This window comes from Eublepharis macularius, chromosome 13 (assembly GCF_028583425.1).
Source record: "Eublepharis macularius isolate TG4126 chromosome 13, MPM_Emac_v1.0, whole genome shotgun sequence".
NCBI lineage: Eukaryota > Metazoa > Chordata > Lepidosauria > Squamata > Eublepharidae > Eublepharis > Eublepharis macularius.
This window is the reverse complement of record NC_072802.1, coordinates 69629791-69645415: the sequence shown is the minus strand read 5'-3', so window position 1 is coordinate 69645415 and position 15625 is coordinate 69629791. Positions and strand designations below refer to the sequence as shown.

General features: G+C 43.9%; 1 protein-coding gene across 2 annotated transcripts in view; it reads left to right on the top strand.

Annotated features, from left to right (window-relative positions):
- The window catches only part of KDM2B (lysine demethylase 2B), an 85790-nt gene that overhangs the window by 44765 nt on the left and 25400 nt on the right, over nucleotides 1-15625 (top strand). For both annotated transcript variants that reach the window (XM_054997044.1, XM_054997043.1), the window contains 2 exons: nucleotides 10981-11107; nucleotides 12214-12665. In XM_054997044.1, coding sequence (XP_054853019.1) covers nucleotides 10981-11107; nucleotides 12214-12665 — 579 coding nt within the window. The remainder of the gene's footprint in view (nucleotides 1-10980; nucleotides 11108-12213; nucleotides 12666-15625) is intronic.

The following is a 15625-nucleotide window of genomic DNA, read 5'->3' as shown; positions in this document are numbered from 1 at the left end:
GTCGAGTGAGATGACTTCAGCTTTGTGTGCTTTTTACTTTTCTTAGGACCCCTGGGTTTCCCCCCCATTCATAAAACTACAGCACATTCTCAAGGTTTCTCACCAGTGAAAGTGTAGCTAATTTATATTAAGTGTTCCTGAGTCTGCACTCTTGCCTAAGGGCATCGGAGGACACTGGCTGGAGTTCATCTAACATTCTATGCAAGAATCCCAGCAACCCGGAGGCTTGAGGAAGACCGTGAACTGCCATCTGTCTGTCCCTGGCCTAACGCAGCCACTACTGGCTGCTAAACTAAGCGTTTGCTCCACTTGTAGCAGATGTGACTGTGCTCTGGCTCCATCTGTGGCCACCAGATATTTTCTAGGGTTGAGGCTATAAAGATCAGTTTGTGACCTGGCCAGGGTCACCGTGATGTTGTTAGATCCAGCCGTGTTAGTCTGTAGTAGCAAAATCAAAAAGAGTCCAGTAACACCTTTAAGACTAACCGATTTTATTGTAGCATAAGCTTTCAAGAATCAAGTTCTCTTCGTCAGATGCATGGAGGGCAGAAGGAAACTGGCCAAATATAGAGGAGGAGGGGGGGGGGGAAGGTGTGGCCATACTTTCCACCTTTCACCCTTGCATTCTCTGCAACCAGCCCACTTCCCTAGCAATCCATTCTCCCTTGCTGGAGACTGAGAACCTCCTTAGAGTGGCAAGCCGATCCCTGCTTGGCATAGCTGTGAAGCTGCCTTTGTGCATTTCACAATAAAAAACAAACCTGTCAGTGGAGTGCTTGTAAACTGGCAGTGCTAAAGACTAGTCAGTGATGTGCGTGTTGGGGGGAAAGACAGTTACAGTTAAGAGGATGGGGAAAAGATCCATTTACATTTTTGTCGGTCAGATCTTTTTCTTAAACAAGACAGCAGCATGTCTTAAAGGCTGACAGAACGAGTCTAGTTATTGAAGCAGTTTAAGCTATGAGTCGTAAGCAAGCCCGCATGTGTGCTGAGAGTCCGTAGTGCATGGTGTGAAATTTGGCTTCCTGGGAATCAAAGCATCCATTCACAAAAAAGAAGAAAAAATCAAGTTTGTAACACACGTGGCTACACAGTCTTGGAAGTGTGTATGGGGGATTTGTTTTTATTCTTAAAAAGAAGGGACAAGAATTTAAAATCCAAGGATTTTGTAGGTTTTCGGTGAGAGTATAAGGGACTGCCGTATAGTGAATGAGCCTAGCGATCCCGCAGGGCTAGTGCGGCCAGTCCTCTCAATCTCAAGCTGGAAAATTAATTGCTAGTGTTAAGGAAGATTAATTGCTTGAGTTAAATGCTAGTTAAATATATATAGATGATAATGCATGTAAAACATCTTAGCCGGCTGTAGCATTAGCCACAGGGTGCACCTTTTTGAGAATCGTGGCTTTCATTTTTGTAAAAGTTTTCTCCCCTTATGATTGCAAATGCTTCGAAGAGTGTATGGCAGTGCCAGCCAGCTGAAGTATCAGAAACCGCGTGTGTGTGTACAGGAAGTAGTTGGTGGCTGAATCAGATCTTCAGTTTTGGAGGGCAGGTTTTCAGTTCTTCACATAGCTACTCCTCCACTGAGATTAGCAAACCCAGAATAAAATGGAAAAGTAGAGAGAAACCATACAAATATACTCAGTTTGCATGGTTTTAGGTGGGTAGCCATATTGGTCTGCAATAGAAGAGCAAGATTCAAACTCAATAGCACCATAAAGGCTAACAGGATTTCTAAGGTATAAACTTTAGAGAGCCAAAGCTCCCCCTTTTGTCAGTTTGCATAATCTACATGTCTGCTACAGAGTTTGGCTCTTTTTTTCCTTCATAGAATGGAAATTGCCTGCCAGTCCCGTCCCCCCCCCCCCCCCCCACTAATAGTGTATGCTTCTGTGATTATAAACACACCCTACTTCAAAGCAAAGCCCATTGCAATGAGTGGCTCCTGCCAGTAAATGTTACATTTTTATTTTTATTTTTTGCCCACTGAGACACAGAGCCGATTACAAAATGTAAAAAAACAATTAGATCAGACAGCAAGAACTTCCAATGACAAAAACAAACTCAAACAAACCTGTCTAACATGATGATGCCATAATGCAGAAAGTAGAATGAGTGCAGGATTGTTGGTTTCCCTTGTATGGATCACATCCTGTTATTTTTTTTTTCTCATCCAAAATATTGTAAGCAAGCAACGGAGTATCCTGTAAGACGTCTCTCCGTTTAGGATAACACGCTGTAGGTGGCTTTCTTGTAAGTATTGATCTTTCCATTGTGTGGCTGGCAGAAGGAAATGTCATGACGGGATTCACAAAGCAATTCTTGTCAGGCTCAGACAGAATGTAATGCAGGTGATGCTGTTGTCCCACCTGGTTTTTAAGTGGCCGCTCTTTTACCAGAGGCTTTGCTCTTGAGTCTGCTTTGTACAGCTTAATCAGTTTTGATTGCTGGCGTTTGGAGCTGTTAAGTTATTTTGTTATAAATGCTAGGAGCAGTCTGGTATTGTCTCAGTGCTTAGGACTTGGTTTATACATGGCTGAGATAGTAATAACATACTCAGGCACCCTTCTCTGTGTGTATACATGTGTGTACAAAAACACACATTCTAGCATCTAGAGTCTAGATTAATTCCTTATATCCTTAGGGTGGGATTTTGGAAGAGCATTGAGAGAGCTGGTAGTAACTGTGACCCTTTAGCCGCTCACTTTAGCCACAGAATCACTAGATGGCTTTAGGCAAGCCACTCTCTCTCAGCCAGAGTTTCCCTTCTGCAATATGGCCATGCTCATACTGATCTACCTTATAGGGTTGTTTTAAAAACTACTCAGCTAATGCATGCAACACACTAGAGCATGTGCATGTGACACACTCTAGAGTATTATATACATGTGGAGCGATTTGTATTATTGCAAATTTCTAGAAGATAAAGTCTAGCCACACTTAGTAGGCACAACAGCAAAATGAAGCCTCCATGGTCACAAGCAGTGTATCTCTGGATGCAGAGGACAGGCATGCGATGGCTGGTGCCTTCATGCCCTGCTTGTGATCTTCCAGAAGCATCTGGCTGGCACTGTGGCAACAGAGTCTGTCTTGTCCTAATCTGTACTTTCTTTGAGTTAATCAGTTTTAAGGAGCAGTAGGATTTTGGTTCATATTGGAAGCTGCTTCTGATGCATGGTTGGAATAAACGTTTCTCCTCTTGGTTTGTGGTATGGGAAGCTCTTCGTTATAAGGTTGGCTTGTTCGGTTCTATATATAATTGGATTTACTAATGGCATAATCCCCATTTTCCCCCAGAGAAACTCAAAATTAGTATCATATCTTAGCTGCTTCACCCTTGAAGCTAATTCCCAGGGTTTTTTTTTAAAATAACCACTCATCAGCAGGATCTATTCCCAGGATATTTCCTTTAAATATATCAGATGTATAATTAACTAATACTACTTGGTTTGAATCAATTAAAAATAATCTTGTAAATAAGTGACTAATCCACCATATTTATTACCAGCCTAATGGACTAAATATACCTGTTACTTGTGTGCTAAGAGAGAAATCTAAAATATTGATTCCCCACACTCTCACCATAGTAGCGTGACTTCTCTCTAATTAAAAAACTGTAGCAGTGAAAAACCAATCAGTAATAACAGTAGGTCTATGATGAAACAACAGTTAAACATAGCAGCAGTATTAAAATAAGTTAACAGACCAGTCACACTAAAATCAGCAATAATTAAACATCAAAAGCAGCATTCAATCAGTTATGTGTGTGTAATTTGACCACCTACCACCAAAATCAGATCAACAAATAAAAATCTTCCTTGTCTGATTTCTTGGAGGTGATAATATTGGTTTCTCTTGCTCTGCTGAATGTAACTTGTTGCATACTTATCCTACAGATTTAAAATGATTTCAGAATCCCTCTATTCCTAGAATTCGTTGGGAACATGATTATTCAGTGAAGGAGGGCTAGGAATCTCACAACAGAGAATTCTGAGCCTCTTCAACAATCTAGAATTTTCCTTTGGGGGGGATGCCATGATAATTAAATTGGTATAAGAGCAATATTATTTGCAGGGATGTCCCATGTTGACATGAAGGCTGTTGAGCCCTAGATATGGAAAAAATGCACAGAAGTTACTAGTCCTTAAATATTTGACAAGTCTCCTTCTTCATATTTGGTTCCATCAGTCATGTATGGCCAAAAGAAGAGGAGAGGGGAAAGTCATCTTTTATAAAACCTTACTTATTGCTCCCCTGAAAGTGATTTTAAATTGTGCTAGGGAACCATCCTAGGCCTGACACAAATTTTAAAAAGGGACAAAGGTGCATTCCTTTATAGATGCAGGAGAGATTTTGTAAAAGTGTTACTATTTTTGTAAAAATCCATCTGCTAACTTAAACATTTCTCTTTGAACTATAATGGAAGCTTCTCTTCCCTGGCGGGGATTTTTTCCCATTGCTGTTGAGAAATAATTAGAAAAACTTAAGCAGGTTGTAAATTATTGATCACAGAACTTGCAGCTGGAAAGCATCTATTAAATCATCTTGTCTAAGCCCCTTCTGGGGAAGTTTTATTCCTTTGGCAGAGGATATATTGGAATACTGAAATCGGTATGATTCCAGACGTTTTGGTTCTGTGATTATTTCTTTCCTTAAAGAATGGAAGACCATTTTGGTCTTTGGATATCCAGTGTATGCAGAGATCCTAACTCACAGCAGCAAAGTGCTTGTTTTTCACTCTGTGTTTGATTCTTTCTCCTGTGAGCTTTACCATGCTAATCTCCTTTTGAAGGGAGGGGAAGAGAATGCCGCCCCCACCAGTTCCCCAAATAGAATATTGTGGCGTTCCCTGTGCCTGCCCCCATCGCCTCGAAATCAATCATTGCTCTTTGCCGTGGACCAGATTCTGAAGGGCTCAGCATTCTCCACTCTGTTTCCTACACTTGTGGATCTTGCTGGATGGAAATTAAACAGTGGGGTGGATTTTCCAGAAGAAATGGAATTGGAACTTTTCCTGAAAATCTTTTCAGAAAATCATCTAATGCCTTAAATATAACGTGATCTGATTTGGCATGTTTATTTTCACTTAGATTTTACTAAACAATTTTTCAAAAGTTCCTCGTGTTAATTTTATATCCCAGTAGCAACAAATACTTGAAGCATTTGATTAGGAAAAAAAATAATAATTTGTGTGGTTTAAATGTCACATTCAGACAAATGCAAAGCTTTAGTGGAAATTATTGGAATAATACTTGTAAAATTTAAATACAATCTAGCATGCACTTCTCTGTACTGTTTAAAATTAAGGGGGAAAATGAAGGCACTAGAAACTGTTGACATGCAGATTTTACCACAGCTAAAGACCTGGGCACAATATGCTGTGGACGTAGTTGTCCGCTCATCTCTTTCAGCTCATCTTGTCAATGGAGGTCAGTGGGGCACCTCATTACTTGCATTGTTAGGTCCATGTTAGACTGGAGGTTGCAATATCCTCTTCTGCCATGTGAGAGGAATTATACAGTTTTAGTTTTGATTTGACTTACAATCTGGCAAATTTGTAACTAGTTTTTGAATTGTTTATCATCATATGTATTTGTAGTGCTACTCCCCCCCCTCCGGTTTACAAATCAATAAAATACATGTACCCTGTCACATAATTCATATGTATAATTACCCCCAAAACATTAATTACAACACTGAAAATTCCAAACTTTCCTAATACTGTTATGGCAATGGTCTCCATTCATTGTTATTAATTTTATATAAAACAAATTCTTGAAAACGGAAATGAAAAATAAAAGCATGAACATTTTTCTTCCTACATCCCTGAAGTGAACTGACATTAACCAATGCTCATTGCTGCTGATAATAGAGCTTTCGCACTGGTGTTGCCCCATTAAAATGAAGCACCATTGAAATTAATAGGACTATATCAGTTTTCTATTACTGTTTGAGGGTTCAGTGTTTAATTTTTTTAATCGGTAAATCAATTAAAGGTGTAATTGATGGACTGGTAGTGCCCATTTTCAGTCACTGAGTGCAAATTTTATATCTGTGTGTGAGTTGAGGGCCTATCAGTTTTGGGGGTGGATGGGTGGGATTTTTATTTTGAGCCTCTGGTGTGTTGTAAATGGAATGAAACGAAAAAAACACCAGAATGCTCCTTCTTCCTAACAATGAGAGACGAGTTATGTTATCCTATCCTCCCACCATGAAAGTATCAATAGAGAGGATTTAGGAAAATGGAATGTGTTTAAATCTAGTTCTGTTGTAAAGCAAATGATTAATCACCTAAAAAAGCAACAGTCCCTTGACCACTCCGATATTTAGTCCTCCAGTGCTTTTAACAAAGGTCTTAATGTTGTTTTTTTTCTTTTTCTTTCTTCTGTTGACCTTATGAGATAGGTTATTCATACTTCCTTTTTACAGATGGAAAACTGTGGGTGAGAAACTGAGGTTTCCCTAGCAGCAGCCAGTGAGTTCACAGAGAGCAAGGATTTGAACCCAGGGGAGGGAGCAACATGTGGTCTTGCACCCCCACACTGCTTCCTTCTGTACTTCTTAAAATGCAAATGAAGCACCCCCATGAGCATTGCAAATAAGTCCTCAAAAGTAACTAGCCCAGAACAGGGTTTTCCGGACGCATCTGCCCACACATCCCTATGATACTTATTTGGGGGCTAAAACCAGGAAAACCAACTTCTCTGAACCTTTCTTGCCCTTTTGATTGTTGATTGCTACGGACAAGTGGCTTTTCCTGAGTGGGTCTCTCATATGGTTGCTTACAGTGACTTTAAAAGCTTTTACTCCACTCTTAATCCACGTCTTTCTTCAATGGGCCCAGTCCCCATGGAGAACTTCCCTTGGGCCGATCCCTTTGAAATGAACGGTTCTTGTTTGCATCCCCAAACACATTCAGTGGGGCTTGCACAGGAGTTCCCATCAGATTGGTCAGGATGACTCTTATTTACCGCACAAGTTAGGCGCTTCTCCTTCATCCGAAGACCAGCGTGTTTTTCAGTTAGAAGCCAAATCACAGAGGCGTGGAGGGAATTGGCTGTAGGCTGGGCCCTTGGCAGTGAGGCCTTTAGGAACTCAAATTGCCTTATTCAAGATTGGTCTATGGAACCAGGAGCACTGCATGCATTCATTGCCTTGTTTTTTGTCATTTGACTTTTTAAACATTGGTTTAAACGGCTAAATTTGGTGACACTTAGAAACTGTCAACAAAATGTTGAGCAAACCATGTCTTTAATATTCCCCAGGCATGTGACTGAAAACCTTTTGAAGGCCGAGGGGTGGAAGGCGGCTTCCTGTTTGTAAGTCAAATTCTTTGCAAATTTTGTTTCTGGCAGTGCTCTCTTGGGAAAAAAATAATTTTAAAAAAGAATTTGAGTTCCTTTTAATATTTAATATATTTTACAGAGGCTGGTTTCCCTTATCCGACCATCAGGCATTTGGCATGTAACTGAAACTTAAGAATTCTCTGACAGGTTGAAACCCCAGGTTTGGATGCCTAGTTGTAAGACTTACATATAGCGCAGAACAGAAGGCTCTTGATTCTTGGGGTATCTCCATTCATGGGAACCAAAATGGTCTGATTCCACCCACTTGCAGACAGTCAGCGTTTATAACTGAAGGTGGCTTTGCGTGTCCATGGTTGTTTCACAGGTATGGAGCAGTACACTCGGATGGGATAAAGCCAGCGATTGGGGGAATGAGGAATATTCCTGGAAAGTTGCATTTATTTAAGGGATCTGCTATGCCTTTCCCCCATGTAAAAATCCTCAAAAGTGGCACATGAGAATTTTTAAAGATAATTAAAATATAACAGTAAGCAAACCACAACAGCTAAAAAGCCAACCTAAGCAGAGGTAAAGGAGTCAAAAGCAGCTGGAAAATCCAGGAAAAAACAGATGAAGCCAAGTAAAACAGCAGAAGGACAAACTCCACTATTATTGAGAAAATATAAAAGCGCAACCTGGCACTGAAGCCAATAATACAGGCACTTCCCAGCTCCGTCTAGGATAGCCACAAACAGGGCATCACTCCCACAGGCCCTTCCCCTGGTCTCTGCCCATCTAATCTCTGAAGTTGTAGGCACCTGGATAAGAGCCTTTAATGCAGTTCTCAGTGTTTGAACAGGACCAGCTTTCTCCAAGGGGTAGACTGGCAGTGGTCCTTTGCCTTTTCTAAATGCTGCTTGAGATACACGTAAGCAGATTTCTGTTTTTTACAAACAAAACTATGATTTTTTTAAAAAAGTTACCTTGCTTAAAATTTCTAGACCTACAGGAATTGACTAAAGTTGCTCCAGGGGGTTGAACTAGGCTCATCAGAACATAAAATTAGCTTAGATGAATCAGACCCAAGGCCCATCCAGCATAGCACCCTCTATTCCACAATTGCCAATTAGGAGCCCAGTGCCGGCTCTGTAATGAGGTGAGGCAAGGCAAGGCAGTGGCTTCAGGCGGTGGGTTTGGGAAATCAGCAGTGTCCACTTCCTCTGCACCCACCTTCACCCCAGTCCCATGGCTGTCTCCTTGCCTTCCCCTCCATCACCTTTGCCTCCCAGCGGTCCAAATGCTACATGGCAAGCCATGCATATATGATTGACCATGCTGTGCTTAAAGGTGCCTGGGAAATGAGGAAGGGGTGTTAGCTGTCTTGGCTCCTGGAGCAGGGGGAGGCAGTGGCACCTGAGGATGGCAGCCCTCGTAGAACTACTACTAGACAAGGCATGAAGGCAACAAATCCCCTCTCCCCCCACCCAGCAACTAGTACTCAGACGAAGGTTCCTATCATGGTAAGTGGGCTGCTTGAATATAGCAGGGAGAGAGATAAAGGCTGAGATGTTTGGACTGCCTGCTTATTTATTCCTCCTCCTGTTATGACTGCCATGTATTGTTTAGCTGGCACTTCTAACATGCAGAGTGCTCTGTAGTCATTACAATGTCCGTGCAAAGCCTCCTCTCTTCCTCCATGAGGTCTCGGTGTTCCTAGCCAGTGCCTGCTGCTGTCGCTGGATTCCTTGCAGAATCCAGTGAAATTCTATGGGACAGCATAAAAGAGCCACCACTGAGGACACAGTAGGGGTCCTGCTCCCTGCCCCTGCTGTTGTGCTCCATTCAAAGAGACCCCAGGACCCTGGCCCACATGGATTTTGGTACATCAGGCCTCCTCTAAGAGGAAAATGTGTTTTGCGCCAGTTTCTGCACCTGCCTTGTGGAATGGGCTGCCAGAGAGGAGGAGGAGGGTTGCTTCTTTGCCAGCTTTCAGGAAGAGATGTCACGCTGTGTGGGTTTCGCTGGGGGCTTTTAATAGGGATTGAGTTAGGATTGGGATAATTGGATGGATTGTTGTTTTGGCTTTGTGTGTGTGTTGTTGTTGTTTTTTTAAAAAAATTAACTAATTGTAAGCTGCCTTGAGTCCATTGTAGGGGGAAAGGAAGGACAGAACTATTCTAATGAAATGACGTCAGTAAACGTTCCCCAGATTACAGACTGGGAATTGATGCTAAGAGATGGACACGTTCAAGACCATGCGATGAGTCTGCAGCAAAGACTGGAGTTGAGCCCCGGTGTCCCATGTCCAAATATTTGCTGGGCAAAACTGGCTTTTAAAATTCTAAATCTAATTAGTAGCGTGATCAGTTGGATTCTCAGATACAAACATTGCATGGATGATGAAGTGTTTTGTGTGCTGAATATTGAACTCTCCGTGCGTGGGACACGTGTTCTTTTCAGCCATTATTCCTGCTTTTCCTCTTAATGCATTTGAAGGAGGAACGACTATTCCCCTTACAGACCGGAAATCCAGGCAGAGAGGTGGCACTTTCCCATGAGGAGGGCCAGGATAGGAACCCGTCCTCACACTAATGCCTTCTTTAATTGAAGCAACACATGAAACACTTTGGCTCCCTGTTTTAGCTTCTATAGAAATGGAACTAAAGTGAGGAAGATGGTGGGAGCTTGTCCTCCTTCCTAAAATGCTGATTTTAAAAAAAAATTATCCCCTGAGGCTTGCTTATTTTTCTATTTAGAAAAGGCTCTCAAACAACATCCCAAAAGGAAAAGTTAACATTGGTAATATTTCTGCTGCTTAGTAGTTTCAGGCGGAATGGCAGACTGCTTGAGGCCAGAGCGGCTACCCTCTCATAGCTCCTTAAGAAATGATAGCTACCAGCAGCCTCAGCCTCAGTTTTTTCTCCTCGGGGCAGACCATATAGGTTGAGAAACTGGGGGTTGCCTCTGAAAATGACAGCCCTGCATCAAGTTTCCTCCCTTCCCTTCCGTCACCGGAAGCACCTCAGTGTGCCCCTTTCCCCACTTCCCACTCCATGTGGTTGTCTTCTGCTGCTGTTGGGGGTGGGGTTGTGCTCAGCATAACGACGTCACGACATGGGGTAAGATGAAATACATGTCGTGGGGAGTGAACACGCCGCTCCCATTTGCTTTACATAAATAAGCAAACATTGCGAACGACATCACCAACGTGTAGATCACAAACAAAACCGCAAGTGAAAACTCATTAAGCCTTCATTTAGTGGGCCTTTGCCTGGTGGGGAGAATGGGCTGTAGCTCTTTGGTAATCAAAAAACACCCACACTTCCCGTTTTACTTGGATTTCCTGGAGAGTAAGATATGTAACCACCCCTACTTTTACACCAGATGAATGGAGGAGAAGGAAGCATAGACTCCATTGCAAGAATTCCTTCCTTCCCCTTCATCCCGGCTTTTACTGCCTCAGGAGGGTGCAGAATTGGTGAATTGCCGAACAGTGATTTCTGGTGGAAGGTAGGCGGAGCTGCTCATTTTGCACGCTGAAGGCACCTGCCTCCCTCCCTCAGCTCTCCCCTCCCCTCCCTTCCCCCCATTCTGGCAAAGGCTGCTTGTGCTCTTGATAAAATGATACCTGGCTAAGGGGCTGCAACCTTCCCTGCCTCCCTGTTGACTTGATGCCTTTTTGTCTCGCTTCCAGGTGCAGGCCAAGTTCCGTTACCCTTTCTACTATGAGATGTGCTGGTATGTTCTGGAGAGATACGTGTCTTGTGTGACCCAGCGCTCCCACCTCAGCAAAGAGTACCTGAGAGAATCAATGTTAATTGGTGAGTGGGTTCTCTTGTGCTGCATCTTCAGGGGAGGGGAGTGGGGAAAGGGCACCCATGCTTTCTGTCTGGCTCCTGCAAAAACAGGTTGCACGTTCCCAAGGGGAAACCCACAAAAGCGGTAATAAATTATTCCGTAGTTTGCACGAGGAGCAGGTGCTTGGCGGAATCTCAGCCGCATTAACTGAAGCGCCAGGCAGCAGGTGCCTCAAGGTGGTAAATGGGACACCACTGCAGAGGTGGCTCCTTGCAAGCTTTGTATCTTTTTAAAACAGACACGAGTTTATTGGGCTGCCTCTGGCATGTATGACCGGACCTGGGATATAAGCTATGAATTTGCACAGAGTGGCGCACGCAGCTGATTCAAGGCTTTTCATCGACTACCACTTCAGGCTGCAGTTGAATATTCTCGTTGGAAGGAGTTGATGTGTTGCCATCAATAAAGGCATCCGTGGGCAGTGGCAGTTGCAAGCCAGGGATGCAGAATGCCCATGCCAGATAGGAAGCCAATCTTATAGCCGATTATATATCTTATAACCTTCTAGCTTAGTATTATCTACTCTGACTGGCAACAGCTGTCCTGGGAAGAGAGTGGTCTTTGCTTGCCTTGTTACCTGTGTCCTGTTAACTGGAGATAGGACCTGGGGTCTTGTGCATGCAGTGCACTGAACTACGGCCCCCAGACTAGCCAACTGCACTCAGAGGTGGGGGGGGGGGCAGACCGAAGATGCTGTCAGGCCACAGTTGCTGTTTCTGGCAAACTCTTGAAACGCAGTCCCAGGACATTCCTCGCCTGCATGTAGCCTTGATCAGTTTCCACCACCACCAGCTGATGCCATCTGGTAATGATAAGTCTAGCACATTCCATCAACTAGCATGTACTACCGTTAAGAATGGGTGGGAGAACTGCATCTTTTCATGTCCAGTGCAAAAGAATTTCCTGCACATGGTAACACAGGGAGAAGGTGAGGCTGAACAGGTCAGCGATCAACATTATATTTCCAAGGCCTTCCCTTTGGTATTGTACTTCAGCTGCCTTATTGCAGGTATGTCTTAAGTTCTGACTTTGGGAGGGTTTTAATTCAGCCTCTTCTTGTGTCTTTTAGATGCAACAAGGAAGCGCAGCTTAGATAGCTTCTCATCGGATTCTTGGGTCGAAATGGATGAAGAATTGTGCGATGTCCGTGCTCAGGAGGAGAAGGATGACAACTTGGATAAAATCCCCAAGCCTTCAGCCGACGGTTCCTCCTCTCCCAACAGCACACACTCAGAAGGGAAGGAGATTTCGGGGAAGAAGCAGAAATCCACAGCCAGCAGGTACCTCAAAAGAACTTTGTCCAACGAGTCGGATGAGAGTGTAAAGTCAACTCCGGCGGAGTATCCCAAAACACCCACAGGGTCACCAGCCACAGAGGTCGCGGCCAAATGGACTCACCTGACTGAGTTTGAACTGAAAGGGTTGAAAGCCCTCGTTGAGAAACTGGAATCGCTGCCAGAGAATAAGAAATGCATCCCAGAAGGCATAGAAGATCCTCAGGCTTTGCTAGAGGATATGAAGGTGGGTAAGATGGTTCAGCTCTACGTCTTCTTTTAAGAGAAGCCCAAAGTTCTGCTCCCTTTTAACTTTTATGGCTCTCACACAGGCAGCAATCCAACCACATTTAAGGGCAGCCAAGATGGTACGAGGACCAAGCTGGGCATCAGAATCAGGTCTGCTGCGGAATTGTAGTAAACCAAGGTTGAGGGCAGGTGAGGAGGTGTGTCATACACTCTACTGCCCTCCCCACACTTTCTCCCAGGAAGGCGCTTTTTAAAAAAGTAATTCCTGATAGGTTTTACTTTCTTATCAAAGCTTCACAGGGAGAAAAAATGGCTTTACAGAAGCAGAGAGTTTTGATGAGTGAGGGAGTTTAGAAGTACATGAAATAAGGGCTCAGCAATCTCCCCTTTACTTATGTTTAATACATTTCATATAATCCCCATGCCTTCTTGCTTTGTAACATTTGGCTAGCGGACCTAATTCTGCTGCCTCTGTCCCTACTTGCTGGCCCAAAGGGCTGCTTAAATAGTGAGGTCAGAGGCCTGAATAGGGAGCGGAGAAGGCAGGACTTTGGGCCTGAAGCGACAACTCGTTGGCACTCAGATCCACCTTTAAAGCTTCTGGCTAGTTAGCCAATCTACCTCGGACCTAGCTGGACTCTCTTCCAGGTACACCATCTAGCAATTTCCAGATGAAACTAACATTTTAGGTTGTAAGGTAATGTCTGCTTGCATTCGTTGGTGGATATCAGAAGGGCCCTTATGGCTTCTCCCAGCCTTGAACATTAGTCCACAGTGTTGCAAGCCCACAAAAATGGCAGGAGTAGACCTTCTGCTTCCGTAACCCTAAACTACAGCACAGTGCTGGTCTGAAGGCAGGGATTGGGGAGTCCTAAACTAACTGAGTCTCTTCCAGTTCATCAAAAAGCAGGAATGCCAGTAAGAACAACTGAGAGCAAGGAGAAGGGATGGGTGAAGGTCAGTGCGGTTATGAGAAGGGACTGTGACCCCATGGCTTGTCTTTCAGAGTTCCAGGTATAACCCACCCATTTCCAATTAAAAAAGGATTTTAGATTATCAATAATTTTGAGCTTGGAGGAGATTTTGTCCAAGATCTTTTTAATGTGTTATTGCTGCTGTTGTTATCGTCAGGAGATCATGCTGCCAATGTATAAAGCAGCTCCATAGGTACATGCGCTTAAGTACTGTTTTGGTTGCAGGTGAAGGGTTACGCCATCAGCTTTGTGGAGGAGGCAGATTTTGAGAGAGGCGGGTGTTCATAAAAGGTGACAGAGGCACTGGTGGAGTTATTCATTCAGTCCTATTTCAGGACTGTGCCATGTTACATCCTACAAGGAAGGGGAAAGGGTCACTTCTTTGCAAGTATCCCCCCTAACAAACACTCTCAGCACGTGGAATGTATAAGCACAGTGAAGAGAGAATCCTTAGCACCGTTTGATTAGCTGCTCAGTGCTGCACAAACATAGCAGGGAGTTAGTTTTGGCGCTGTGGCGCTGGTGGCAAAGGCAGGAACACGCACACCCTGCTTCTGTGTTAAGCAACAGAGATTGGGAAACCATCTCATTGTTCGTTGTGCATGGAGTATTTGACCAGAGGGGCTATGAATAATTTCCCCCATGTGCATGGTACAGTCCTCTTATGGGACTGTACTATGTTTAGCACTCCCCACCTAAATATTTAAATTCTGCTCAATGAAATGTTGCTACCAGTTGCTGTTCAACACTTTCCGTTTGATTTAGCAGCTCAGGGTACACTTGGAAAATAGAGATTTTGCTTTCTGTTGTTCATCTCCTCAGGAAAACAAACAGCTTCCTGTCAAAGGGATTTCCCCACATGCCCAGAGGTGGAGGGGGCTGATCATGAAGCCCACTCTTGTTTGTCTTGACAGCAGCTACTTCACCACGTAGACAAGGAAGTGTGATTCAATGTGCGACTGAAGCGCATCTACCCTGGTGAAATCCAGCTTTGCCAAATGAAATAGTGTCTCATCTGTTTAATTATCCATGTCCTGTTTCTCCCAGAGAATGTGGATGTTAGTGCTGTAGATGGGAGTGTGGGGGTGTAATTACGAAGACCGCTTTCTATGTGAGTGTCAGTCTCCCTCCTCCTCCCCCCCCCTTCTTTTGCTCTCTTTTATTGGTAAAAAGATGATTAAAACAAAGTGTAGCCATGGAAAATCTGGTTTGAATGTCCTGAGCCCTTCTTAGAAGGAGGATTCTCTTTTTTCCCTGCTTCTCTCTCCCCCTCCACCCTAGCTCTCTCCTCCAAAGCTCTCTCTTCCTCCAGCAACCCCCCACCCCCTTGGAGGTTGGCTAGGCTGAGAATGACTGACCCAAGATCACCCAGTAAGTTTCATGACTAACCAGAGGCTTACAGCCTGGACTTTCCAGTCTTAGTCTGATACTCTAACCACTAAATTACTTTGACTTAGAGAGACAGGCTGGGATCAGTTCCTAAAAAGCAGCCCCAACAGTAAGGAGAACGTGCAGAGGAGAATCAGCAGCAGGGCTAAGGGGCCTGGTGAAGCTCACAGGGGTTAGGGAAGCGAAATGGAAACAAGATGGGAGGGAATTAAGGAACAGCATCTGCAAGCGGCGTGGGGAGGTGTGCAAAAAGAAGGGCCTTGTTTCCCCTGAAGCAGAATGAGGTAGGCACATCATGAGAATATGGCGTGGAACTGTACTGCTACAAGCAGGGGAGTGCCATTTTAAATGCTTCCCCACCTAAAAATATCTCCCTGCAAGCAGAAAACGGGGGAGAAAGGTTCCCGTACACTCCTTGGTATGCCAAGTTTCTGTTTTCATGGATTTCCTTTTTTACAAGGCAGTGTTCAAACATAGGATCCCACCCCACCACAAGTAGTTTGAAATACAGTCCCTTCTCCTAACTTACTGTGCTGCGTGAGTAGATCAGGCCAGACTTTTCAGAAGTTAATTATGCAACAGAAATGGGCAATGG